This window comes from Sarcophilus harrisii, chromosome 6 (assembly GCF_902635505.1).
Source record: "Sarcophilus harrisii chromosome 6, mSarHar1.11, whole genome shotgun sequence".
In the NCBI taxonomy this organism is placed as follows: domain Eukaryota; kingdom Metazoa; phylum Chordata; class Mammalia; order Dasyuromorphia; family Dasyuridae; genus Sarcophilus; species Sarcophilus harrisii.
Genome location: NC_045431.1, coordinates 235,940,765 through 235,967,154, shown reverse-complemented (window position 1 = coordinate 235,967,154; position 26,390 = coordinate 235,940,765). Strand labels below are relative to the sequence as shown.

Here is a 26,390-nt window from a genome sequence, read left to right as displayed (position 1 = left end):
GGAGCCCCAAGCCAGGGCTCAAGAGCCCCTCCTGATGACAGTGCTCGGCCCCTTCCCTGAGGAGGAAGGTGGGGGCGCAGCCCATCCTGGCTGAGCAAGAGGCTCTTCCTAGGCTCCCGCTGCCCCCGAGGGAGCTGGGCCGAGTTCCCGCCCCTGTGGGCCGGGCCCTGGTGGTACCTTCTCTGGAGCTCCTTGATGCGCACCATCAGGTTGAGGTGGCCCTGGGAGTACTGCTCGATGACGTCCCGGACGTCGTAGGGCTTCCTGGCTTGCTGTGGACGAAGGAAGAAACAAGGGTGAGATCCCTGAGCTGGGCCCCCGGGTGATGTTCGCTGCCGGGCGTGTGGAGGCACGTGCGAGGGGCTGGCTGCGTCTGGGTGTGACCCGTGCCAGTGTGTGGCCGTGAGAGTGAGTGTGAGTGTGACTGTGAGTGTGATTGTGTGAGTGTGTGTGTGTGTGTATGTGTGTGTGAGTGATTGTGTGTGTGTGTGTGTGAGAGTGTATGTGTGAGTGTGTACACGTGTACTAGTGTGTGACCGGGGGGCTGGGTCAGTCAGACCTCTGGCTGACCACACAGGCTGTACCCTATGGAGTCTCTATACTGGGAGGACTTTGGGGTTCAGTGACTCCCACCCTCTCCTTTTAGGGGGGAGGGAACTGAGGCCAAAGAAGGGCAGGTCCCTTGTCCCTCTCTGGGTCCCTCTTTAGACCGGGGAATGGGGGGGGGCTCCTTCAGGTGAAAGCAGTGGTGGAGCAGCCCCTCCCTGGGAAATGTGGGGGACTTGCTCCACTGTGGGGTGTGAGGAGACCGGTCGGACCCGGCCTCCCCAGCCCTCCCCCTCCCCCCTGGGTGAGGCTTTCATTGTTTTTCCAGAGGGGTGCCAGCCCCCACCCATCCAAGCTGCCCTTGGCTCCGAAGGCCCCATGAGGCTTCGAGGGCCACACAAGATCCAAGGGTCCCATGAGGCTCTGAGGGTCCCACGAGGTCCAAGGGCCCCACCAGGCTCCGAGGGCTCCCGGGACTGCAGCAGCTTCCTCGCCACCAGCAGAAGCTCAGAGAAGTCGGGCATTGGACAGATAAGAAAGCCGAGGAGCCGGAGACAGGGAGGAGGGAGAGCCTGGGGCCCGGGGCCACAAGGGGGAATTAGAACCCAGAGCCAGGACCCCCGGCTCACACATGGCGCCTTCTTGTGCTCTGAAAACTCAGAGCAAAGGGCGGCAGGAAGAGCGCAGGAGGCCGGCTCTGTGTCCTCCCCGGGCAGGGCTGCAGAGTGGGCAGCGCACCAGGCCCGGCCTCGCTGGCCGACCACAACAAGTCCCTTCTCTGGAGCCCCTTCCTCATGCGGACGATGGGAGGACACATGGGAAGGTGGGGACCTCGTGGGGGAGCAGGGGTGAAGGGTCAAGTTCCTGAGCAGAAAATCCCACTGCAACTGAGGGACAGACTCCTCCCAGCAGGAGGCCTCCCCAGCGGGTCAGCAGTGCTCCCCCAGCATGGAAGGGAGGGCCCTCAAGGCCCAAGGAATGAGCTCAGGGGCGGAGACCCCTTGGGCAAGTTGCAGGGGAGGGGGAGGGGCAGGGCTGGCCCAGGGCCAGGGGCCCCGACTCCACAGCCCCCACTCACCTGGAACTTCTTCTTGGCCACGAAATACTGCATGCGCCGGAGAACCTTAATGGTGGCTCGGTGGTGCTCCCGCAGCCTGAGGAGGAGGAGGGGAGGAGAGCTGTGAGGCGGGGAGGAAGCAAGGGGCCCGGGGGAGGGGGCACTGAGAGACCACCCTGTGCTTCCCAAGGTCAAGGGCAGTCTTGCTGGCAGGGCCCTGCCAGGAAGGAGGAGGAGCCGCTGGGAGGAGGCCTGGGGCCCGGGCTGAGGAAAAGGCCCCCAGCTCCCACAGCCTCCCCAGAGCCCCCAGCCCTGCCCCCCCAGGCAGACCGCCCAGCAGGGAGAGGACCTCAGCCAGGGGGGCCCCACCCGCAGCTCAGGCCGGGATCTGTCATTCACACAAGGCCAGATCAGGGACCCCAAATCCTTCAGATCTTCCCCAGAAACACCCCAGGCTGGAGCCGCGGAGCCTGGGAGAGAGCAGCTCCCTCCTCCTCCCTCCCCCCCCCCCCCCCCCACCCCCCCGCCCGGCCCCACTGTCCACTCCTTGTTTATAGGCGTGTGGCTCCCTCCGTGCTCAGAGTGGGGCGGGGGGGGGCAGGCCATGGGCAGGGCTGCTCTCCCCCCACTTCCCCAGCTCCCACCTTCCTCAGCTCATCGGGAGCCGCCCCCAGGGCAGAAACCCATCCGGGGCCTGTGGGAGGGAGGGGGCCAGGCTGACCCAGGAGGGGCCCCCGGGATGTGCCCATGCCAGTCTCCCCCCCCCCCCCAGGCTCAGAGAGGAGCAGGCTGGGGACACTGGAAGGCTCGCTGGGCCCTCTAGCCCCATTTTACAGGTGGGAACACTGATCCTCAGGGAGGAAGTCTTTCCTCTCTGCTCATGTGGCTCACTGGGGTCAGAGAGAATTTGAACTCGGGCTTTCCTGCCTCCGAGGCCAGAGCTTGCTCCCCTCCACAGACTGACGTTCCATCTGGCTCAGTGTGTGCCCATTTTAAAGATGAGAACATTTTCTGAAGATCAAGATGCGGCGGCCCCCAAAGAGGGAGTTTTAGGGGCAAAGAAGGAGCTGGAGGATGCAGAGGCGGGATGGCTCCTGCCCTGGGCTGCCCAGCCCCCCTCGGGCCGGCCCACGGCTCTGGGCTCCCCCTCCTCACGGGGGAAGTGAGACCCCCAGACCTGCCCAGAGCCGGGTGCAGGGGGCGAAAGTTCTGGCAGGCCGGGGAGGGGCCGGGGGGGCCACTGACTCAGGGGAGCCCGCAGCCTCTCCCCGGGGCCGCTCCCCACCATGTCCCTCGGCTCCTGCAGGTCCGGGGGAGGTCCCTGAAGCGGGGAGTGGGCCCGAGCGCGTGGAGCCGCTGCCCGTTTCCGCATCACCAAATGCCAATAAATCGGCCTTTGTGGGCGGCAGTTTCTGGATAAGCGGCTTCTTCATGCCCGGCCAGCGCCTTCTTTCTGAGGCCCCATTAATGCTTTCAGAAAGGGCTCCAGTGCTAATGAGATCTGCATTTGCCCGAGGCCCCTCCCCCAGCCCTAATGGGGGGGGGGGCTTTGTAAAGGGGCCTCCCTCCCGTTCCCACGTCTGTCCCAGCAGGCCCAGGGCCGGGGAACCAGGCCGCCCTCTCAGTCTGTCTGGCCTCGTGGTTCTGGGCTCCCCCTCCGAGTGCCCACCCACGAGCGCCCGGGTCCTCTCCTCCCTAGGCCCGGCTGAGCCGCTGCCGGCCCCGACCCCGGCCCTGGAAATGTGGGCCCTCCTGCATCAGAGGCCCTCTCGGCCCCCCTCCCAGAAAGCAGCCCAGGGCGGGGCAGGGGCCGCTGCTCCCGGATCTCCCCCACGTGCAGGCCGGGAGGGGCGTGAGTCCCCAGAGGCGCCCTAAGCCCCCGCCCCACGACCTGCTGCCAGGAAGACTGGGGAGAGAGGGAGCCCGCCCCGGGTGCCAGGGGGACAGCCCGGGAAGCACTAAATGCCGCTGCCAACGATCATTGTCTAAGCCCCCTCCCCATGCCCACTGGTGCCCTCCGGCCCCCGGGGGTTCTAAAGGGCAGAAGCCGACAGCAGAAGCAGGGCCAGGCCCAGACGCTTACTAGGACCCCGGGCAAGTTATCCTGCTGTGCCTCAGTTTCCCCTTCTGTCAAAGGGCCTCTGACCCCGTCCCAGCCTGGAATCCATGAGAGGGGGCTTGCTCGGGGCCCGACTATTGGGCTTTTTAAGGTGAGCGCAGGGGCAAACCTGGCTGTTGCCGGGACTGCTTATGTCCCTCCCCCACTGCTTTGACCCCCGGGGGCCCCTCCCTCTCAGGGCGGGGCCCTTGGGCCCCCCAGGCCCACATTCCAGCGCAGCCCCCCCAGGACGGAGATTCCTCCATCTGGCCTCCAAGTGGGGACTTCCCTTTCCCATCAATCCCGGGAACCGAGTCCCATGACCCGGGGTCACCATCTGCTCCGTTACCCTGGCACGATGCCTGTCTGTCGGAGGCGCTGCCAGCCCCTTCCCTCCCCAGAGGCAGCCGGGACGGAGGGTTTTCCCTGGGATACGAGGAGCCAGCTCCTCGGGGGCACCCACCGGACCTTCTGCCCAGGCCCCCTTCAGCCATGCTGGGAGCCGGGAGCCCCCCCCCAGGGACTCCCGGGGAAGGGCTGCCGACCCCCGACGCAGCGGGACTGGCGCGGAGGCTGGAAGCCGGGGCTGGGATGGCCCAAGGGCACAGGACTGGGGGGGGCAGCCAATTGGGGGCAGGGGGCCGTAGGGCGCCAGAGCACAAAGATCAGCCTTGAGGAGCGAGCAGAGGAGCCTCAGAGCTTGGAGCCCTGGAGGTGACCTTAGAGATGGCCCCTTGTTTTAAAGAGGAAGAGCCTGAGGGCCAGAGGGGGGCAAAACCTTGCCCAAGGTACCAGGGTCTGTGCCAGAGTCAGGACTGGCACCAGGTCTCCTGCTTGGCAGCCCATAGTCTGGCGTCTCCCAGCCCATCCATGCCAGCTTCCTGACCCTGGGGTGGAGGGCAGAGGGCAGAGGGCGGAGGACAGAGGGTGGAGGGCAGAGGTCTGCCTTCCAGGCCCGTGTCCCCACAGCTTACTCAGGACAGACACGGAACAGGGAAAGTGTTATACAAGTGCCCCCTCAAAGGGGCAGCCTCCCTACGGCAGACCTAGGGGGGCGGGAGGAGGGCACTGTGGGGGGCAGCCGAACGGGCATCTGCCAGGGGGCTCTGCAGACATCCTGCACAATCACCACGTTTGTCCGAGGCAGAGCCGCCCCCGGCCGTACATTGGGGGATTGTTCCCGCTGACGCAGGCCCTGGGGCCCGAGGTCAGAGGGCCCCCATTATGGGGCGGGGAGGGGGGAGGAGCCCAGGGGGTCAGACGCACAAGCCTGCGTGCTTGCTGCGCGCTCCGCCTGCCCTCTGGCCCCCGGAGTGAGCCTGGGACGGAGCTGGGGTGAGCGAGGGCCCAGGGAGCTCTCCGGGACAAACAGAGTCTCTGTCCGGCTGCCCGGGGAGCGCCCGCAGCTGGGTCAGGGGATGGGCTGTCAGTGTCAGGCTAAGGAGGGGCACGGGGCTGGCTGATGCGGGGCTCCCGGGACCAAACCGGGCCTGGCAGGGGCACCTCCGCCTCCCAGCAGGGAAATCGGGCCTGGCTTTGGGCAAGCCCCCCAGCCCCGGGCTTCCTCCAGGGGCAGAGGCCCCTCCCCAAGCCCCATCTGCCCCCGCCCAGAGAGCCCGTCTTCAGATACTCACACCACCCCCCAGGCTGTTTCCCACCCGCTTGTGTAAACTGCAGATGAACAAGCTCATATGCAGGAGCAGGAGATGGGGGAGCGGGGGGCCCTGGAGCCGGGGATGGGGGAGCCAGGGATGGGGGAGCTGGGGCCCTGGAGCAAGAATTCTGCTCCTAGATTCTCCCTGAAAGCTGAACTGCTCCCAAGCCAGAATGGCCCTGTCTTGCAGTCCCTGCCCCCATGTGCTCAGGCATCCCGGCCAGCCGGGTTCTCAGCGGGCATGGGAGGGGGGGCTGCCGCTGGCACCCTCTCAGCCTCAGTGCCCGGGCAGGCCCCCGGCTCTCAGAGAAGGGAGGGGAGGGTGGGTGGGCGGCTGAACCAGCTCCGGTGATCACGGGGACAGAGGGAAGGGAGCCGAACCAGAACGTCCAGAGTGGAGCAGAACCAGAACATCCAGAAGGAGCAGAACCAGAACATCTGAACACCACCAACACCAAGAACGACTTGGGACCCCGGGGACACGAGGGCCGGCTGGCCCAGAGGGTTCGGGGTCGGCCTGCCAGCCACCTCTTGCTAGACAGCCCGGGGCCTGGGCCCAGGGCAGCTTGTTTCTTTGCGGGGGGAGGGGGGGGAGACACTGGTTTTCTTACTTTCTCAGTGGAAAGAGAGAATTCAGGGCTGAAGAGAAGTTTGAATTTAGCAAGAAGAATGAACACTAAGTCCCCCCACTACGAACCACGAGACCCAGATCCAGCCACTTCATTTTACGGATGGGAAAACCGAGGCCAGGAGAGGGGTTTGCCTCATTGGGAGAGAGTATCCCCATCAGAAAGCCTAGAGCCGTTTGGGGGGACACACAGGCTGGGTCCCGGGCTCCCGCCGGGGCAGCCTTTGATGCTGAGCTTGCCGGGCCAGCCCCCGCCCTGGGCGGCCTGGTTCACGGGGGCAGCCTCTGTCCCAGCCTGGGCCTTTGGGGCGGGCTCAGCTGGGGGGCTCAGGTTGGACGCGGTGGCCAGCTCCGTCCTTCCCAGCGCCTGCTAGGCCCCCGCACCTGCGGGATGCCCCCCCCTCTGCCGGCCCACAGGCCCCCACCCACCGGGGGCAGATCCCTGTGGCCCATGGAGGGGAAGGGGGTCCCACGGCCTCGGGCCCGGCCATGTGGGGAAGGGTCATGTAGGTTTGGCCGGGGCCTGGCTGTACTCAGAGCGGACGATGGCGGATCTCCCCTTTGGACGGGCCCGGGCCCTTTCAGCCACTCTGCTCTAAACAGGGCAAAGCCCAGAGCCCTTGTGGCGCCGGGTGGGGGCAGAGAGGTGGGGATGCGCAGGTTCTAGGTTCAAGGTAGAGGCAGAGAACAAGGAGTCCCAGATGGCAGCCCCCTGCGCCTCCTGGGGAACCACAGAAAATGTCTGCACGGTCCCATGTGAGTCTTCCAGAACCTTGTAAAGGCATGGAGACAGTGGTTAGTTTTTACATATGTGGAAACTGAGGCAGCAGGGAAGAGGCTGGCCCCTTAGCAGGGGCTAGTCAGTGCTGAGGTGGAAACCAAACTTTTCTGCTACCCCCCAACCCTCATCCAGAGCCCTGCCCCCATCCCATGAGGTGGTGAGATCTTCCTGGCACACAGTGGGTGCTTAATCTGTGCTCGTTGCTTTCCCTCCTCCTCCCCTCCCAGGCTTCTTCTCATGGACCGGCAGCATTCAGAGTCAGGGGGCAGAAGGCCCAAGGGTCCTTTGGGGGCCTTCAGTTCTACCCTAAAGTCCATGAGTCCCACCAGAAGACAGCAAATGGGAACAGCCTGTGGCCTCGGGGCCCGAATTGGGGCGGGATCTGGAGGCCCTCAAGAGGCTGGTCAGTCTCAAGCAATGCATCCTGGAGGCCGGGGATCCCCCGATGGGCTTCACTCAAACCCACCCCAGCAGCATTTATTAAGCACTGACTGTAAGCAGCAGCTCTCGAGTCCCTGGGAGCAGGGGTTCGAGCCAGCTGCCCAAGGGACCCAATAAATGCCCATGTGGAATGGCAGGGCCCGGGGCAGCGAGCCAGCCTGCAGGAGGCGCGGAACTCGCATCTTTTGGACCAGGGGCTGCCATCCCAGGAGGTGCAGAGGGGGGAGTGGGGGCAAGGTCGGCTTTGGGCCGGCCTTCAGCCTCCCGCCAGGAGCCTCTCACCAGGAGCCTCCCACTCTGCAGGGCCGGCCCGGCCGGAGAAAAGCCTGAGCTGAGCCCGGGCTCAGAAAGGGCCTGGGCAGGTGGGAGAGCGGCATCCAAAGGCTCTGGGCTGCCCATTAGCATTCTCTAAGCCGCAGCTGGGCCCTTTGTGAACAGTCTGGAGCACCTGCGGGAAGCACTGGAGGCCAAGTCAAGCCCTGGGGGGGCTGCCCCCCCTTTCTAAGAGCCTGTTCTGAGCCCGCGGGGCTCTCTGAGCCAGGATGGCCCTTCCTGTGGGGGGTGCGGAGGCAGTGTGGGGGAGCCGAGGACTGGGGGGGTGCAGGGGGCAGTCTGGGGGCACCCATGGCCGACAGGAGGCAGGCTGGGGGCTCTGGGGGAGGGAAGGCTGCTGCGGGGCCTGTCCCACGGGCCGGACACTGGCGGTCTGTCCAGCCTCAGGATCCGCCTGCCCTCGCTTGGCGACAGCTGGGGCCTCCGGCCTCTGCCAACAGCTGGTCAGCCCAGCAGCAGGTGAGCGGGCCAAGGGGGCGGCAGCTGTCGCAGCGGAAGGGCCGGGGCCGGGGGAGGGCTGGATGGGGTATGGAAGGAGGAAGAGCAGGGCCGGTAGATCCAGGAGACAGAAGGAATGGAAAATCTGGGCACTAATCAGACAAGGGGCATCTCTGCCGGCTGCCGGCCCCCGTCAGCCAGGAAGCGCCCCCCAGGTGCCAGGGCCGGGTGCAGGGGGCCGGACCCCCGGGCCCCTTCTCCCTCCCTGCAGCAGTTCAGGCTGGGGGAGGGGGGAGGTAAGCTCCAGGCAGGGCTGGGGAAGCCGGCCTGTCCCTCCTCCCCCGGCACCCGTCCTTGCCCGGGGGTTCCAGAGCAGCAGGTGCCAGGAGAAGCAGCCCTGGGGTCTGGGAAGCCTCCTTCCGGGGCTGGGGCTGGCGCGGGGGTGGGGGGGGGAGCCCGAGCCCAATGCTAGGAGGGGCCCAGCTCTAAAAGGTCTCGGCACAGAGTCTGGGACGCCCCAAGGCCGGGGACAAAGCCCTCTGGCCAGTGGCGAGAGCCCAGTGCAAAGGCTGGCCTGGGCCCCCTCGGGGGTTTCTGAAGACAATGACCTTGGGGCCAGAAGGAGGAGGAGAATGAATTCTGGAGAGGGAGGGGGGCTCCCCCAGGCCTAAAGCTTCCCCCCAACTTTCCCAAGGATCCCTGTACCCTTGTGTGCTCTGCCGGAAAGTCCCGGGGCCAGCAGGGGAGCTGCCCGGATGTCCCGCAGATCCCCCAGCCTCAACAACAGGATCCCACAGATCCCCCACCTCGACAGCAGGATCCCGCAGGTCCCCCACCTCCACATCAACTCAAGGCACCAAGAAGCTTTCTGCATAATAAACACTCGGGTTTGGCCCCGGCACTCCCGCCTGTCCCAAGCCAGAGAATTCTCCTCTCTGTTGGGGTGGGGGGGGTGAAGGGAGGGACCCCCCAGGCTGCTCCGCCCACCTTCCCCTCCCACCTTAACCTCGGTCCTGGTCCCGGCCCGGTTTGCTCCTGGGGTGACCCATCTCCAGCCAGAATGCAAACCAAAGCTTTTTGTCGGGAGGGGCGAGGGGGCAGGGGGCGGGGGATGAGGGGGCAGGAGATTTAATCCTTTGCTGTCTGAAAAGCTTCCTGGAAAGAGCCCAACTGCACTGTTTATCCTGTCCCTGGTCCTGACTCCTTTAGCTGTGTGTGTGTGTGTGAGAGAGAGTGTGTGTGTGTGTGTGTGTGTGAGTGTGTGAGTGTGTGTATATGTGTGTGAGTGTGTGTGTGAATGTATGTGTGTGTGTGAGTGTGTAAGTGTGAGTGTGAGCGCAACCTGCCCGTGATCTTAAAGATGGGGGAGAGCAGCCGGCTGGGAGTGCACCTGTGCTAGTCCAGTCCCATCGCGCTGACCCAGCCACTCCTCACTCGCACCCTTGGATCAGATACATGTGAAGGAGTGTCAAGCAGGAGAAAAGGGGGCCCTCAGACCCCTAAGCCGCGGGCCCCGAGGCCAGTCTGGGCCTGCTCCATTCACACCCTGCCCCCCTGCCCGGCTGCTGATCTCCAGAGACCGAGGCTGCGGCCAGAACGACGAGGAGGCCGGGGCCCAGCTCCCTTACCTGGACTAGAGGAGACTCCCTGTGGAGGAGAGAGGATGGGAAATCCTGCTCCGAGCCCAGGCCAGGAGCTGGGGAGGGGCCGGGGAACAGATTTAGGGCCAGAAGGGCCCGGGACATCACTGAGCCCTCACAGACTTCACATGACCCTGCTCAAGGTCCCAGGCAGAGCTCAGCAGAGGCAGGACTCGAACTCATCAAATGGTCAGAAAAACAGCTCCCCAACCTCCCAACACACACACACACACACACACACACACGCATACACTGATACATTCATACACACTGACACACTCACACACACTGACATACACATTCCCACACACATACACACACACTGACACACTCACACACAGACACACTTACACTGACACATTCACACACATATATACACACTGACACACTCACACACAGACACTGACAAACTTACACACTGACACACACGCTGATACACTCACACACACTGACACTGACACACACACACTGATACACTCACACACACTGACACACCCCCCCACATGCACACACACCCACACACTCAGATTTGTGCTTTAGGAAAATCATGAACTGAATGGAGGATGACTTGGAGGGGGGAGAGACTAAGGACGGAGACCTCCCTTTTGCTGCCCTGAGAGCCATGGAAATGGTTTAGGTGTGAGAGGACAAAGGCCTGAAACAGAGTGGGGGTGGGCTCAGAGGGGAGGAAGGGACAAACTGAAGAGATGCTGCAGAGGGGAAATCAACAAGACTTGGAATCCTACTGGATGCGGGAAGGGGTGAGAGAGAGTGAGAAGGCCAGCGTGATTCCTGGATTGGGAGGCTGAGGGATGGAAGGATTGGGGTGCCCTCCCTACATAGTAATAAGGAAGTGGAGGGTGGTTTAGGGGAAAAGATACTGAATTCTGTTTTGGACATACTGGGAATAAGATTTCTTGCGGATGTACAGTCTGCGATGTCTGAAAGGCAGCTAGAGATGGGAGAGTGGAGGTCGGAGGACAAGTCAGGAAAGGCAGATTTGAGAGTCATTAGCATAGAGGAAGATAATCTTTAAATCCATGGGAGCTGATCATTCAGTGAGACAGCTGAAAGAAGTCACTCATTTTGGAGCCCTGCTGTGATCCCCCAGTAGTAATTAATGTGATAGAATTGTAGCCAAATTCTGTATATAAGGTCCCACAGCTGTGAGCAGCAGCTTTTAAGTTCACTTGCTTTTAACTATAGGAAGCTAAGTCAAGGTTCTCCACCCTTGTTTGTGATGGTGGCCAAGCCCAGTGTGGCAGAGATGACATGGAAAGTCCCCAAGATATTTTTGTGCCTCCGGACCAATCAGCCGGCCAGCAGGAGCAGACGCCCACCTTGCGACCACTTGGGACACTGACTGACAGTTTGTACCATTTCTTCCTGCCTAATTTGGGAAGCCTGCCCAGCTTGTGAGGAGAGATTCCTCGCTTCATCCGGCTTGTGACTACTGACATGTCATTTAGCTTCTTTGTGGAATTATTTTACATTTGGCATCATTGGTCCAGAACGACTGGGCATCTGGCCTTATCCAAATAGGGGCCGGGAACGAGAGGGTGTCTCGGGTCATGAGGCATCTGAGGTCCACTTCATTAGAAGGGACCATGGATAAAGTGCCACTGGCTCAGTCTCCTGCCTTATTGCTTATTGTAGGTGGGACAATTTTAATTCCCACATGATGTAAAAGAATAAATGAGGAGGACCCAGGCCAGGCCTCCTAATGGGTACCTATGCTTATGTGATTGCAGGAGGATTCCACAAAGGAGACAGAGAAAGAGCAACCAGGGAGGGAGGAAGAGAATGAGGAAGTGTGGTCTGAGTGTGTGTGTGTGTGAGTGAGTATGTGAGAGTATGTAAGTGTGAGTGTCTGTGTATGAGTGTGTGTGTGCGTGTGCATTGTGTGAGTGCATGTGTGAGTATGTGTATGTATATGTATGCGTGAATGTGTATGTGTGTGAGTGTGTGAGAGTATGTGTGTGTATGAGTGTGTGCGTGTGTATGTGTGCATTGTGTGAGTGTGTGTGCGTGTGCATTGTGTGAGTGTGTGTGTATGTATATGTGTGCATGTGTGAGTGTGTGTGTGAATGTGTATGTGTGTGTGTGTATGTGAGAGTATGTAAGTGTATGAGTGTGTGTGTGTGTACATTGTGTGAGTGTGTGTGAGAGTAAGTGTGTGCGTGTGCATTGTGTGAGTGTATGTGTATGAGTGTGTGTGTGTGTGTGTGCATTGTGTGAGTGTGAGTGTGTGTGTGTGCCAAGAAAAACTGACTATAATGCTACCGGGGAGAAACAGAGGCCTTCCAAGCCTTCCTAAAGAGAAATCGGAGATGCAGAGGAAATCTGAAGCTCAAACCCAGGAGTGAAGAAAGACGGCTTGGGGCCGGGCAGCCGATTTTTGGACCCGAGGCACAGCTTTCTGTTTTCTCTCAGTTTCTACTTCATCTGATTGCTCCCAGAGCGTTCGCTGGTCCCGTCCGGGGCGCACACCTCCTCCCTTATCCAAGTCATGGATGGACACTGCTGGGCACATCCCCGCCCTCCTGCTCCCAGGGGAGAGAGCCCAGGAAGCTGCTGCTGCTGCTGCTGAGACCTCGCCAAGCTACGTGATTTGGCCGGAAGAGACAAACAGCAAGGATCCGGAGCGGGGCCCGTGATGGGCCCAGGATTCCGGGGGCCATGGGACTTGCTCAGGGTCATGGCGAATACCGGAGGCAAAGTCCAAAGCGGGCCCTGCCCTCACTCCCGGCACTGTCGGCTGTCCCAGAGCCACCCTCAGCCTCTGACTGAGGGAGGAGGAAGCCGGAGTCCAGGAGAGGAGGAGGCCCAAGAGGGTTCCAGAGGCCGGGCGGCCTGTGGGCAGGCCAGAGCTCAGCCCCAGGGAGTCCTGCCTCCCTCCTCTACACCCTCTGGTGGCTGGGGTGACCAGTCTGGTCTTGACTTTTCCCTTGGCCGGGGAGGGGGGACACCGCCTCCCTGCCCTCCCTTCCCAGCTGCCGGGCATTGTGTGGGGCCGGGGCTCTGGGCCCTCGCTCTCCTTGGCAGCTAGAGAAAGATGCCAAAAAAGAGGCCGTGGCAGCTAGGCGGGGGACGGGGGGAGCTGGCAGAGGCAGCGAGACCATGTGTCGGGGGAGGGGGAGGGGGCCTGGCAACCGGGCCGGGTGGGCTCCGTGGGAGGGTGGGCGCTGGCAAGAGAGCCAAAGCAGAGCCCCCACACAAAGCCCGCCCGCTGGGAACAAGCATTGTGTGGGCCTGAAAGCCCCTTGCCCACCCTGGGCATTGGCAGCTTGGCTCGTTTTTATCCCCTCAGCCCCTTCCCTCTGGGGAGGAGGAGGGGACCGATGATTGGGATCAGCCACCACCCCCCGGCCCGGCCCTTCTGCAGGAGCACCCACGGCTGGGCGGCCGGGCCCGGGACTGCGGGGCATCGGCCCGGCTGCCACCCTCGGCCTCAGCGGGCAGCTTTCCGCATGGCTTGGCCCCGGAGGCCATGGGAGGGCGGCATTGTGGGGCTCCCACCGGGCACTTCTCAGGCCCCTCCCTCATCCCGCCCCAGCTCTTTCCATTCTGAGAATGAAGTCTTTTTTGATTCTCCTTGGCAGCCTCTGCCAGCCAGCCCAGGGGCCGCAGGTTGGGAAGCGCGCCTTCCTCGCATTCACAGGCTCCGGGTAAGTCGGTCTGAAAGGAGGCTGGGGGTGGGGCCAAGGTGGGAGGGGCCCTCGGGGGCACCTCCATGCCACGGGGCCCCCCCAGAATGACGCATGGCCACCCCGGGCCCTCGAGCGAGGAGCCAGGTGCCAGGCTGTCCCGGGCCCGGGCCCGTCCTCGCCTCCCCTTCCTGCCGCAGGGGAGCTCCCTGCCATCCCAGCCACACTCTCCTCTCCACCAGGAGGCCCCCGGGGAGCTATGAGCCCCCTTGGCTGCGACATTCAGTGCTCTATGTTCCAAGAGCCCCCTGGAGATGGACAGTCCAGGGGAAATCAGTCCCGCCCCGCCAAGTGGGCCAGCGGCTGGAGCCTGCTTCGGGGTCACGCTTCTTTCGGCTCTGGGCAAGCACTGGCTCCGCTCCCCCAGTTTCCTGGCAAGCGCCTCCACGTGTGCTGGAACGAGCCTCCTCCCTCCCAAGCCCCGGACGGGATCCCGGTCACCTTGTCAGTGGCCGTGGGTCATTCTTCCATTCACAGTCCCCTCTCTGGTCGGCCAACCGAGCCACACTCTCACCCCCGCCACCCGTGGGGCAGCGGCCTGTCGTCCAGGGAGTGGTGAGGGACGCTGACCGGGCACTGGCTCTCCCCGCCTCTGCGCAGGCTTGGCGGGGGAGCCGCGGGGGCACTCGGGGGGGGGAGGGGCGCGGGGAATTCGGCAGGGGAGCCGTGGGGGTGCTTGGTGGGGGGGAGCCACGGGGATGTTTGGCAGGAAAGTTGCGGGGGCATTTTACCAGAGCTCCCCCACCACTAGGCACCCAAAGAGGAGACAAGCTCCAGGCTCACTCCATCTGACTTCCATGTTTTACAGAGGAGGAAACTGAGGCAGGGGAGGGGACTCACCCAAGCAAATATGACCATAAGGCTATTGAGGCCAGCCCATAACTGGCCACATGCCCTTCTCCAGCCCCCCTGCCCCCCAACAAGTTCCCATTAGCCTCTGCTCCAAGACTTCCACTGAAGAAGATGCTCCTCCCTCCCAGCAGCCCACTCCTCCTTGTCCCTGATGTCAGATGGAAATCAGCCTCTCCAGGTCTCGCTGGACCACCCCTCCCCCCAAGGCTCTCCCCCCGGGGCCCAGCCAAAGGATGGGGGGGTCAGGGAGTCACACGGGTGTCCACCAGATAGCTGAAACAACAGGCCAAGGCAGAGTCCATGCTCTCCCCCAAACCTCCCGACCCCCACCTTCCCTGGGCTTGTAGAGGGCACCTCCATCCTCCCTTCCCCGGACTCCCAACCCAGGAGTCATCCCGGACTCCGCTCCCCACATTCAAGATGGTGCAAAGAAGCAGCTTCTCCTCCTCCAAATGCCTCCAGTGCCCCCCCCCCCCCATGCAGACCCTCCCCATCTGGTGCTGAGACGGCTCCTGGAGGCGCCGCTGCCTCAGTCTCCCCCTCCGGTCCATCCTCCATTAGCTGCCAAGAGACTCCTTTGTTCCCTGCCCCCCCATTCCCTTGGGGCTACATAGAGGAGCTTCTGTTGGGCATTAAGGGCGTGGGTAACCCGGCTCCTGCCATGTTCTTCCGGATGGCTACTCTGAGTCACCCAGCCCCGGGCGGCCCTCCCCGGCCCCCCCTCCCCGCGGGCCACTTTCTGGCCGATCCCCTTCCTCTGACCCCTGACCTCCCCAGCTGGAGCCCCCCCTTCTCCAGCCCCCCCCCCCACCCTCCTTCACAATCCGGGCTCCCGAGCTCCTTCTTCATATATGTGTCTGTCACCCCCAGAGGTGGGAGCTTCTTCAGGGCAGGGACCATTTTGCCTCTTTTTGTATCCTCAACACTTACCCAGTGCCCGGCACATAGTAGGTGCTTTACAGCTGCTTCCTGACTGACTGCGCTCCCCACCCGAAGCCAGGCTCTGCATCCCCCAGGCTTGTCTCCACAGCCCCATCCCGCCCTGCAGCCGGCAAGGGCTCCCCTGCCTGAGCCTGAGTTTCTGCCCCCCACGTTGGGCCTCAGTTTACAGGCGAGTTGTGTCTGCGGCTGCATTTTAAATCCGAAAAAGGGGTGGGAATGTCTTTGTACTCGGGAACAGACCCATTTCCCCGCACCAGATTCCTGTCTGGGAAGCCTGAGGAGAACCCGGGGTTTCTCCAGGGGGTGGGCAGGAAGGAGCCTCGTGGGGGAGGGGCGCAGGTTCCCCCCCCCCCCCCCCCCCGCCCCCGTTCCCTGCCTCTGCTCTGGGATGAGCTGCATCCCAGGGTACCCTCTGCCTGCCTCAAATCAAATCAGGTGATATCTGTAGAGCACTTGACCCTGTGCCCGGCACACAGTAGGTGCTTAATTCCTGCTTGTGTCTTTCCCTTCCCCTCTGTCCTTTACTGTTTTCCCAGCCGGCCCAGCCGCCCTTGAGGAGCAGTGGAGTGTTGTGGGCCGGGGGCTGGGGGGGTTAAGTTCTTGCTCCTCGCCTCTCAAGTTCAAAGGTCGATAAAAATTCTCTCCTCGGAGGGCCAGTGGGCCGGGACCTTCTGGGGCCACTCACTCCCTACCTGCTCCCCCCCTCCCATGGCAGTGCCCCCCGCCCCCATCCTGGGGGACCTTTCTCTCTCCAGCTTTCTGGACCCCGCGCCCCTCCCAAGGTGGCCTTGAAGCACTGAAGGGGGAGGGAGAGCCAGCACTTGGGGACTGGCCGGGGGTCCAGGAGGGGCCGGGGGCTCGGGCCCAGGGAGAGCTTTCTAGAAGCTCAGGCAGGAGGGCCCGCGCTGGTGGATGCCTGGGCTGGGGCTGAATTCAGTGGCTCCACAAAGGCTCCCGGTGGGAGCCGCTTTCTGAGCCACCCTGCACAAAGGCCATGGGGGGGGGGGCGGCCCCCTAGGCACAGAGAGGGCCCTTTGTGCCTCCTTCAGCCCCCTGAGAGTTGCCTTTTAATGTTCCCTCCACAGTAGGACAAACAGGGAAAGGAAATTAGTCTTGGAGGCTGCGGATGCTTGGGTCTCCCCGGCGTCGCTGGCGTGGGCCTGGCAGCAGCAGATTTAGCCTTTTGACATTCAGCGGGACAGCCTCACACGGCCTCCCCCAAGTACACAGCCCTCCCCCAAGTGTGCGCTTCTCCCCCAAATGTGCCAAGCTTAACCCTTTACCCCACCCCAGAGGTCGACGGCCTCCCTTCTCAGGGCAGGATTGCCAGGTGGCCTTCACCACAGAGACCCAGCCTCCAAGAGCCCCAGCCAGACCCCTTGGGCCCGGGCACTCAAACCCTCCTCCAGCATTCGTTAAGGGGACTTTGTGTCCTGGGGAGCTGAGCAGGGGGATACAAGGGTGGGGGCGACGGAGGGCCTGCCTGCTGGGCTGTGAATGGGGCGGGTGTGGAGACCCGGCCAGGGGGCCTCGGGGGAGGGGGGCAGGGAAGCGCCAGAGCGGGCGCCGGGAAGGGCCCAGGCTTCTCACACCGAGGCTGGAGGGAACTCTCAGTCTGGGCAGGGGCGTCTGGGGTCTGGGAGACTGGGTTGGACACCCAGACGTGCACACGCACACACACACATTTATGCAGCACATGCGCGTGTGCACACACACACACATACAAACACACCCGCCTTTTCAGCTTCCTGCTCTGAGGCTCTGCTTAGGATCCAGTCAGAAACTTCGAGACTCTTCCGTTCAAGCTCCGTATTTTACAGACGCAGAAACTGAGGCAGAGGGGGATGGGACTCGGATTCCCCGCCCCCCCTCCCCCACCCCCCCAGCTCTCCTGGGTTTTTGATTCTCTGGCTTCCGGGGCTCAGAGCAGGCCCACAGGAAGTGCTTGTTAGGTAGCAGGTGGTCAGGCGGACAGAGCCCCGGGCCCTGCAGTCAGGAAGGCCTAAATTTAGACAGCCCAGGGGTGGGACCGTCTGCAAATGACTTTACTTCCCCTGGCCTCAGTTTCCTCAACCGGCAAATGGGGACAACCGCAGCATCTGCATCCACATCACTGACTTGTTATGAGGAACCAAGGAGAGAATGCACAAAGCGCTCAGCTTAATGCTTAATGCACTTAATGCACACAGTAGGCGGTACATAAATGCTTATTTATTCCTTTCCCTCTCCCCCGAGATTGAGAGGCTGATAAATTCAATTCCATCTCCTTTCAGGGATTAGTAGAGTGGCTAACTGAAGATTCTGGAGATGAGTCTCCCAGAGACTCCAAGGGAAGTAGGAGGAGGTCCCAGGACAAGAAACCCACCGCCGGGTCACCCTGAAAACCATTTTGTGCTCGACCGTCCCCTGCAGTAAAACCGCCCTGCCCTGGAGGCCAGGTTCCGGCCTCAGCGCACAGGGTCCCGGCACAGGGGCAAGCAAAGTGTGCCCAGAAACCAAGAGGGCGCCACCCACGGGGGGCTGTGCGGGGGCGGGGGGCTTTGGGCAACTTTTGCGGAGCCCCAGAAGGACAGCCCCGGGGAGGGGGAGAAACTCTGGGCAGCCTCCCCTGCCCTTCTCCCCAAGGCGGCCTCCCCTGCCTTTCTCCCCAGACAGCTTCCCCCCCCCCCCCCCCCCCCCCCCCCCCCCCCCCCCCCCCCCCCCCCCCCCCCCCCCCCCCGCCCCCCCCCCCCCCCGCCCCCCCCCCCCCCCCCCCCCCCCCCCCCCCCCCCCCCCCCCCCCCCCCCCCCCCCCCCCCCCCCCCCCCCCCCCCCCCCCCCCCCCCCCCCCCCCCCCCCCCCCCAGGGCGTCCTCCCGCCCAGACTTTCCCCAGCTCCCGTTTACTTTCTCCCCAAGCGCTCCCAGAAGCCCGGGCGGGTCCGGCCGCCTCCTCACCCTGGGCTTCGCCCCCGACACCGCCGCTTCCCGGCAGCAGAGAGAGGTTCGGCCATTCGTAAATTACAGGAAGGGGCTAAAGCCTCCCCCCCCCCCCCCCCCCCCCCCCCCGCAAAAACACCGATTCCGCAAGAGGCCTTTTTTTTTTTTTGCCTTTGCCTTTGGGGCCTCGAGGCCTCCGGCCCAGGGCTTTTATTGCGGACACCTGTAAATCAGCGCCCGGGGGCTGACGGGGCCTGACCGCCGATTATCCGGCACAAAGGCAAAGTAAACAGAGCCCTGATTCATGGGCCCGCTAATTGCTGCTGCCCGCGGGGAACATTCCCGGGGGTTTTGTCCGCCGGTAACGAATGCATGCAAATGCCTCCAGGTGCCCGCCGCCATCTTGGCCCGGCCGCCAGCTCCGGCAGCCGTGACCCGCCCGCTCAACTTCTGCCCCGCCGGGCTCGCCCCGGCTCTCATTAGCATTTACTTTCCTCGAGGCTTTGTACAAAGGTGGGGGGTGGGGTGGGGGAAACAGAGAAGAAAAACCATTGGAACCAGGGCTTCCACCCCGAACCCGGGGCCTTGGGGTGAGGGAGCAGAGCGGCAGCTTTCCCCCAGGCTCCGGAAAGCTCGTGCAGGGGCCTGGCCCAGACTTCTCGGGCCTCCTGAGGAGGCCGCTGGGGTGGGGGATGCCAACATCCCACGTTCTTGATCTGAGGGAGAGCCGGTGGAAACTCAAGAGGGAGGAGGACCCTGAAGGGGCTGCCCACGCCCAACGGAGCCTCCGGAAGCCCGCTCCCACCCACCTCGCGGGTCCAGGCCAAGCTCCACCTAGAACCGGAGGAAGCCTCCCACACTGGCTGCCTCTGCCCTCCCCAGCTCACCGCCCTCCCCAGCTCACTGCCCACGCCATCTTTAGACCTCTCAGGAGGACCCTGTGAGATGACCCTGGCTTCCAAGTCCTCCCAGTTGTGGGGGAGGGGCTGGCAGAGACTCGTGAACTGTGGTTCTTGGGACTGCCCAGGGACCCCTTAGTGTCACCTCTCTGCCATCTAACTTCTCAGGCTCCAGCCTGTCTCGTCTGGACTCCTCCTGAGGGCAGGAAGGCCTTCTTCCCGAGGACAGCCACTAGAAAGGCCCCCCCCCACCTGAGAAAGAAAAGCTCCCCCATCTGGGAAAGAAAGGCCTAGGGGATACCTATTCCATGGGGGAGGGAGGTGAAAGGCTCAAGGGCATCAGTGTGGCTGTTGAGGTGTGGATCGAATGTTGAGGTCTAGATTTGGGGACCTAAATGAAATTAGGATTTAGTTAAGGTCTAGTGGCAGGTTTGGGGTACAGGGAGTCAAGCAAAGCTCCCCTGCAACCCCCTTGGATTCGGCACGTATACTTGCACCAAGTAAATGAGGTCTAGTAGCGGCGCGAGTCCCCAATAAAAGCATTTATTAGCCCGAGAGCTAGATTGGTAAAAGAGGTTTATTGAGTTTAGGAGTAGGAGATGGTGAAGGGAGACACAAGGAGGGCACCAGACAGAGGGGCCAGTGGACAGAGGGTCCTCCCATGGCTGCCATGTTTGGAATCTCTGCAAAGAGGGGTTCCCAGTGTGGTCCTTTTAAGTCGGAGACTTAGCTCGGGGGCTTTGGGGTGTAGCCCCAAAGTTGGCTCAGATCCGGGTGGGGCTGGGACAGGTCCGGATCTTCTATTGGAAATCAAAGGGACCAGGATTTGGAGTCAAAGGGCAATTTACATTAATTGGGGGGGGGGGGGTTGGGAATCAAAGATTGGAATCTTTCCCGCATCATGGCCAAGCAGCCCCAAGCAGGGCTAATGGGCACCAGGGCGGTGGCGACACAACTGATCCTCCCAAGCAGTCAGAGAGCTGTAACACGTCAATGATGGCGCCGTCCCACTCATTTCATGTGGAAGGTCATCCTGGAAACTGCCCCTGCCATCTAGAAGGGACCAGAGCACTCCCACTGGCACCTGCCTTGCCAAAGAGAGAAACTGAGGCCAGAGAACAGCCAGAAACGGGGACTTGCTGAACAATACTTGGAAGTGCGACATGTGGGCACGCTGGCAGCCTGAGCTCGCTCTGTGAGCTCACTTATGCCCCCCAATGCCCGCCCAGTGCCACACACATTCACAACGTTCGCATATGTACCCAGGCGGATGCATGCGCTCTGTCTCTGTGTCTCTGTCTCTGTCACACACAATCTCTTTTCCAACCTCCACACACCTCCTTCCTACAACCCATCCTCATGGGAGATAGATTCAAAGCCCTTCCTCACCCTGGTTGTCCCCAACGATCTTTCCCTTCTCAGGGGGCATGTTAAGCACACAACTCCTCCCCAGGGGAGAGACAGGAGGAAAGTTTTCCCTTTGGATGGCCCCCTCCTTCCACCCAGGGGCCCAGCCCAGGGCTTTACGGACCCCAGTGCTCCCGAGCGTCTGTTGTGGGGCGATGGCCCGATAACGTTTCTCAGAGTGAGGATCTGGTCACTTTCGGGCCTTCCTGGGAGCAATAAGACAAAATACGGCGGCGTCCAATGGCTCAGCGTCCGGCCCGTCTCTACAAACACTTCTCAAAACACAAATTCAACTAATCGCCAAATAAGAGCCGGTTGTGAACTATCAATAACAAAGGCAATGCCCAGGAGAACCACTGGGGGGTCCCCGCCGCCAACTCCCAGCCGATGGGCAGAGATGACAAATGATGGGCTAGTCAACGCTGGAAGGTGCTGGGGGAGAGCTTGGCCGGAGCCTCTATTTGAGAAGAGCTTTAGAATTTTACTAAGCAAAGGACTGAGACTTCCCGCCCCCAAGGAGCGACCCACCCACAAAAAGGGAACGTTTACAGCAGCTTTGGGGCAAGCAAAAAACTGGAAACAAAGTGACCTGAAACTACTCATAGCTACTTTGTAGCAAGACTTTGTAGCAAGACTTTGTAGCAAGACTTTATAGCTACTTTGTAGCCAAGGAGCCGGAAAAACAATGATTGCTCTGCTACCTGGGCACTTATAGATTAGGGCAGCCTGGGAAGCCATGACATGGTGCTCAACATGTGCTACAATCACTTTTTTCTTTTCTTTTCCCCCTTTCCCCTGCGGTTTTTCCTTTTGCTCTGATTTTTCTCTCCCAACATGATTCACAAAGCAGTATGTACTAAAATGGATAAATTATAAAAAGCAAAGCAAAGAACGGCCGTGTTGAGTCCCAGAGACCAAAGGGGGAGGCACAGGGTGCGAGGATTTGCAGTGATGGGGCTGCCTTTGCAGCCCCCCTCAAATAAGAGGCTTCTCTTCCTCGGGGTTCCCACGGAAGGGAGGGATTGGAGGAAAGGTCGAGGTCTGGCTCACCAGAGCCAGGAGGGGGCCTCAGTGGACAAGGCAAATTGGTCAGTGCGAGCTTAATGAGTCCCAGCCCGAGGAGCTGCTGCCCCCCCACCCCCCAAACTGGGACCACAACCTGGGGCTGCAGGTGCACTGGCTCCCACACGCCGGCCGCTGGCAGAGGGACTCCTGGGAAATGCCAGCAGCCCCTTCTCCTCTCTCTGAGCCTGAGGTGTCTGGAGGACCTAGGACAAAGCAAGCCGGGGACGCGAAGAAACCAGATGTTCTAGCTTGGCTCTGAGCAGGCGGGTGCACACCGGCTGTTGGAGGAAGAGGAAGGCCTCGGAGCCCCTTCCCTCAGCCCCAGGATGGTCCCGGCCTCCCTCTGGGGGACCGGCACACGCCTGGCCTCTCAGCCCCCAAAGAGGCTACTTCCTTTGTTTCCTTCCTTAAAATAAAACCGGGGGGGGGGGGGTAATAGGGGTAATAACAAGGCACACGTAGCTAGTACTTTAGGTAGCTGGATCCTCACAGCCGTGACAAGAGAGACTGTCGTCAACCCAGATAGGGAAAATGAGGCTCCTGAATTTAAAGGACTCGCCCATGATCATTCATATGGAATCTATGTCAAAATGAGGTCTTTCCCACTGCAAGGCTGCCTCTCTGCCCACTGGGCTGCACTTCCTCTCATTTGGGGGTTTTCCCAGAGCTCGTTACAATTCATCCCAGATCTCTGCCGAGTCTCCCAGCTGCCCCAGCTGAGAGCCCCCGAACACGCCACTGGCCCAACCTGGCACCTGGAAAGGCACCTGGAGTTCTGCTGGGCCCCTCCCTCCCCGGCTGAGCCCCCCCACCCCCACGCCGAGCCCTCCTCAGAGTGAGCGCCCTTTCCTTTGCCAGCCAGAGGCTGGACTTGCCCCATCTCTAGCCACTCTTAGCAGCAGCTTTGCTCAGACCACAAGGAGCCGGTGGGCTCTCCCCCCGTGACTGGACAAGTGGGTACAGACGGACGACCACAGGCCTTAGGTACAGCGGGGATGGCCCTCCATCCTGGCCTGGCAACACCACGAGTACCAAAAGAGTGTAACGTTACCCCGGACACAGGTAAGGCGGGGCCGGAAGGGCCGGAAGGGCTGGGGGGGGGGGCTGGAAGGGCTGGGGGGCCAGAAGGGCTGGCCGAGGAGCCCCAGCTCGCTGGGGCGGCCCCTGCATGCCAAAAGGCTGCTCTTGTTTCCTTGGTCGGCCCTCCCTTGAGAAAGCCAGACAGACTCCTGGCATCCTGTTGTCTCTGGTCCCCAAAACTTCAAAGGAAGCCTCCTTCCGCAGACGTCCAACAGTCCTGGGATCCCAAGCCCTGGCGAGGCCAGGGAGACCACTGGGCATCGCAGCCCCGTTCGGGTCAGTAAACATGCTAAGCACCACTGGTGGGTACCACAGAACCACTGGAGAGTCCCCGTTTATTACAGGGCCCCCTCCCTGTGGCGGACGAGCCCTTCTCTAACAGGAGCCGGCCGTCCTCACCCTCCACCCCCCACTGGGCCGCTAAGAAGTCTGGGCTCCTGCATCGGCGTCTTCCAAGAACGGGAGCCCCGAGCTCGGAGCCGGGGGCCCTTCTCCTTGTCCGTGTCCCAGACTCCTGGGGCCGTCACAGGAGGGAGCCCTCCCCAAGCCACCCGCTTAAAAGTGTAAAACAGATCATCCACAGAGAGCCTCAAAGAGCCACAAAACGACACTGTCTGGGCAGCAGCTTTGGGGCAGGAAGGAGTCTGAGCTGAGCAGGAAAGGGCCAGCCCCCCCCGCCAGGGCTTTGCCATGGGGGTTCCCAAAGGACAGTGGGCAGGTCCCCAGCCTGGTCCATGTCACCCTTTGTTTTCCATAGAAGGACATGGCCCCACAGCAAGGGGCTGGGAAGAGTAACTGGCGGCTTGGTCTTGTCCAAGTCCCCGCGCTGTCGGGGCCCGGGCTCTGAGTCCCTGTTCTGCCCCTCGGCGGGTCCCAATCTCAGCCCGGGATCTTTGGGAAGCCCAGGAGGGGCCCACACCTCCTTGCTCTGGGTGGTTGGGGAGGGGAAAGAATTCTGCTTTATGAAAACCAGAGGCGTAACTCAGCTGCACACGGCCTCGGCAAATGATCCTCACAAGAGACAGACACCTCTCCTGACCCCCCTGGGACCCGACGGCGTCCAGGCCCTGTTGGGAGCCGCTCTCCTGGGATGCACGCCAACGTCCTCACACCCACGGATCTGGCAGTCTGGCTCTGTTGCGGCCCAGAGGGAAACGGAGGCCAGAGTAAGCATTTATATGGCACCACCGGTGTGCCAGGTACGGTGCCAATCACTTCACAAATCCCATCTCGCTGAATCCTCCCGAGAAGAAGCCGGGGAGACGACCCCAAGCCCCTTTTGCAGCGGGACACACACTGACTACCCAGGGCTCTCTCTGGGTGCCGCCAGCTGCCGCTGCCCAAGCCGGGTCACTTGCCAAGGCCAAAGCCCAGCTGTCCTTCCACGGCCTTGGGGGGGCTGTGGAGGGCAGCAGAGAGGCCCGGTCACTTGCTGGGAGGACCCCAGGCGGGGAGTGAGGCAGTCGGAGAAATGGGGTGGGCTCACGGAGCTGCAAGGTCACTCTGCGGTGGAAGGAGAAACTGAGGCATGGAAACAGCCAGGAATCTGGGCAAGTGGCTTGGGAGCCTTCCCATGGGCAGGACAAAACACAGAAGGTGAGCCCAGGGTCAGCCGTGCAAGGGGCGGGGGGCCACGGGCGGCCCGGAGAGCGGGACTGGGCCGGGACCCAAGGGCCCCGCCTTCGTCTCAGAGGGGGCCGGGGCTGGAAGGGGATCAGAGCGGCCCGTCGCCGTGGCTGCCCTCGGAGGGGCTGCTCTCCTTCCCCCCTTTGATATACGAGCTGGCTCCCTGGGGGAGGGGGAGGCCTGCCCTGGGAATCAGAGGTAATTTTTTTTTGTTGCAAAAAAACAATGGCGCTAGATTTTTTAAAAAGAAACAAGAGGCCGGCGGCCCCGCAGCTGGAGGACGTCCCACTTTATCCCCTTCAGATAACGGGCGGCCGGGGCCCTTCTCGGGGCTCAGGACTCCTTGCCACTCTTTTCCCAAAGCCCCCGATGCTCTGGGGTGCCGGGCTGAGTCTGGGGGTCTCCGCGCCCCAGGAGCCAATCTGCTGAAGAGAGTCACTTGTGGGCGCCGCCTCTGATCCGGTGGAGGCCCCTCACTGGGTGGGGGCGGGGAGCCTTTCCAGCAGGTGCCACGTTGGGCCCCCAGAGAGCCCAGAGCTCCTCCTTTTCTACCCAGTGGAAGACCAGAGCTGCTCCAGAGGTGGAGCCTTTCCTAACTATGCCCCCTGAGCCAAGGGTCACGCTGGCCACACGTGACACAGGCGGGGGTCTGAGAGGGATGTCCCGAGGGCACAGAAGCCTTGGGATGGCCGACCCTGAGAGATACGGTCTTGGGCTGGCTTGGGTTGAACCCAGCCCTGGGTCACGTGGCCCTGGCCTGCAGGGGAACAGAGACTGGCACCAGAGCTCCCTGCTCCATCCTCCCGCTGCGCTGACCCTGTGCCCCGAACTGTGCCAGCCTCTCAGCCCAGTGAACGGCAGCGTGGATGCCCATGGTGGGAAACAGAAGGGGGTAGAGCCTTTGTGGGAGAACCCCGGCCGACCTTCCTGCCCTCCCTTTCCTAAGGGAAGGCCCCCAAAGCCAGTCTAGAGGGTAGTCGGGGCTTTTGCCTCTGGCTGTGAAGGGCAGCCTCTCCAAGGGGCTGCTTGTGCCCCGGGCACCACTCGGAGGCTCGCTCTGGGCCCTGAGCCCCCTGAGGACAGGATTCGTGAGCCCAAGCTAGGAGGCTCCCTTGCAGGGCTTGGCCTGGTGGGCGGGGGAAAATCCTCCCAGGCCTGGCGAGAACTGGGAAGCCTCATTTTGTCTCAAGTAGTAAAGGAACCGCATTTCCGTGGTGCTTCTGGGCAGCCCGGGCCGACACCCTGGGGTCCCCATTGCCCGCTGTGGGTACAGGCCGTGAGAGCCGCCATGGGGAGCTGTGGCTCAGGCCTGGCCTGGGGGTCTCCCCAAAAACCAGCCCTGCACCCACCCACGGCCGGCCCCGGGGTCTGCACGCAGTGGGCCTCTCCTCACCTCACGCCGCCACTGAGTCCCAGGCCCTCTCGTGGACTGGCCCAGCCGGGTCCCTGCCACCGCCCCCCACGATGAGCCGGCTCCAATCCCAGAACCCTGAGACAGACTCCGGGGGTCCTGGGCTCCCCCCAAAAAGGGCAGAGGGGTTGGGAGCGGGCAGCCGGCCCTGGAGCAAGAAGCAGCAAGACCCACGTGCCCCTGGGCCTGGGGACTAAGTGCCAAAGGGGAAAGGACCTGGCCGGGGGCAACTATGGGTCTCCCACACAGAGCCCGGAGTCGGAGCCCCCTCGGCCATCTGGAAACAATCCTGGGCTAACGTAATCTGGTTGAAATGTGTTTTATTCTTTAAATAACTCGAGGAGCTCTCCCGAGCTAAGAATATGGATTTAATGGATTATCTTCCCAGTCCCTAAAAGCCTCCTGGGGCCTTGCAGCACGCCCGGCAGCCACATGGGCCAGGGCAGCAGCAGTGACAGCAGCGGGGCTGGGAATGCTTTGACATCTGCTGAGGGGCCCTGGGGGTGACCCCGGGGACACCAGGACCTCTGCACGAGGCTGGGCAAGTGAGCTTCAGGGGAGCTTTGAACCCCGGTATCCCCTGGCTCCCCACCCGGCCGATTATCATTGTCATAGTCCCTCCCCCGCCCTCACCCCAGGACTGCTGCAGGGGCTGCTGTGGGCCCTGCCCGCCTTGGCCTCTGCCCCCTTCAGCCTCTGCCCCCTGCTGCAGGCCCTGCTCTCTCACCCCCATCCCTCTCCCCGTTCCCCATCCGCTTGGCCTAGGCCTCAAAGGAGTAGGATGATGGGGGCCGGGGCCCTGGCTATGGACCCTTGGAGCTCCCTTGAGCGGAGCCAATGCCCCCTCTGGGCCAAAGCCCGGCCAGCTG

General features: G+C 62.3%; 1 protein-coding gene across 1 annotated transcript in view; it reads right to left on the bottom strand.

Annotated features, from left to right (window-relative positions):
- The window catches only part of KCNQ1 (potassium voltage-gated channel subfamily Q member 1), a 191,605-nt gene that overhangs the window by 39,651 nt on the left and 125,564 nt on the right, over positions 1–26,390 (bottom strand). Inside the window, 2 exon segments of the mRNA XM_031943601.1 lie at positions 178–272; positions 1,625–1,700. Of these exon segments, the coding sequence (XP_031799461.1) occupies positions 178–272; positions 1,625–1,700 (171 nt within the window).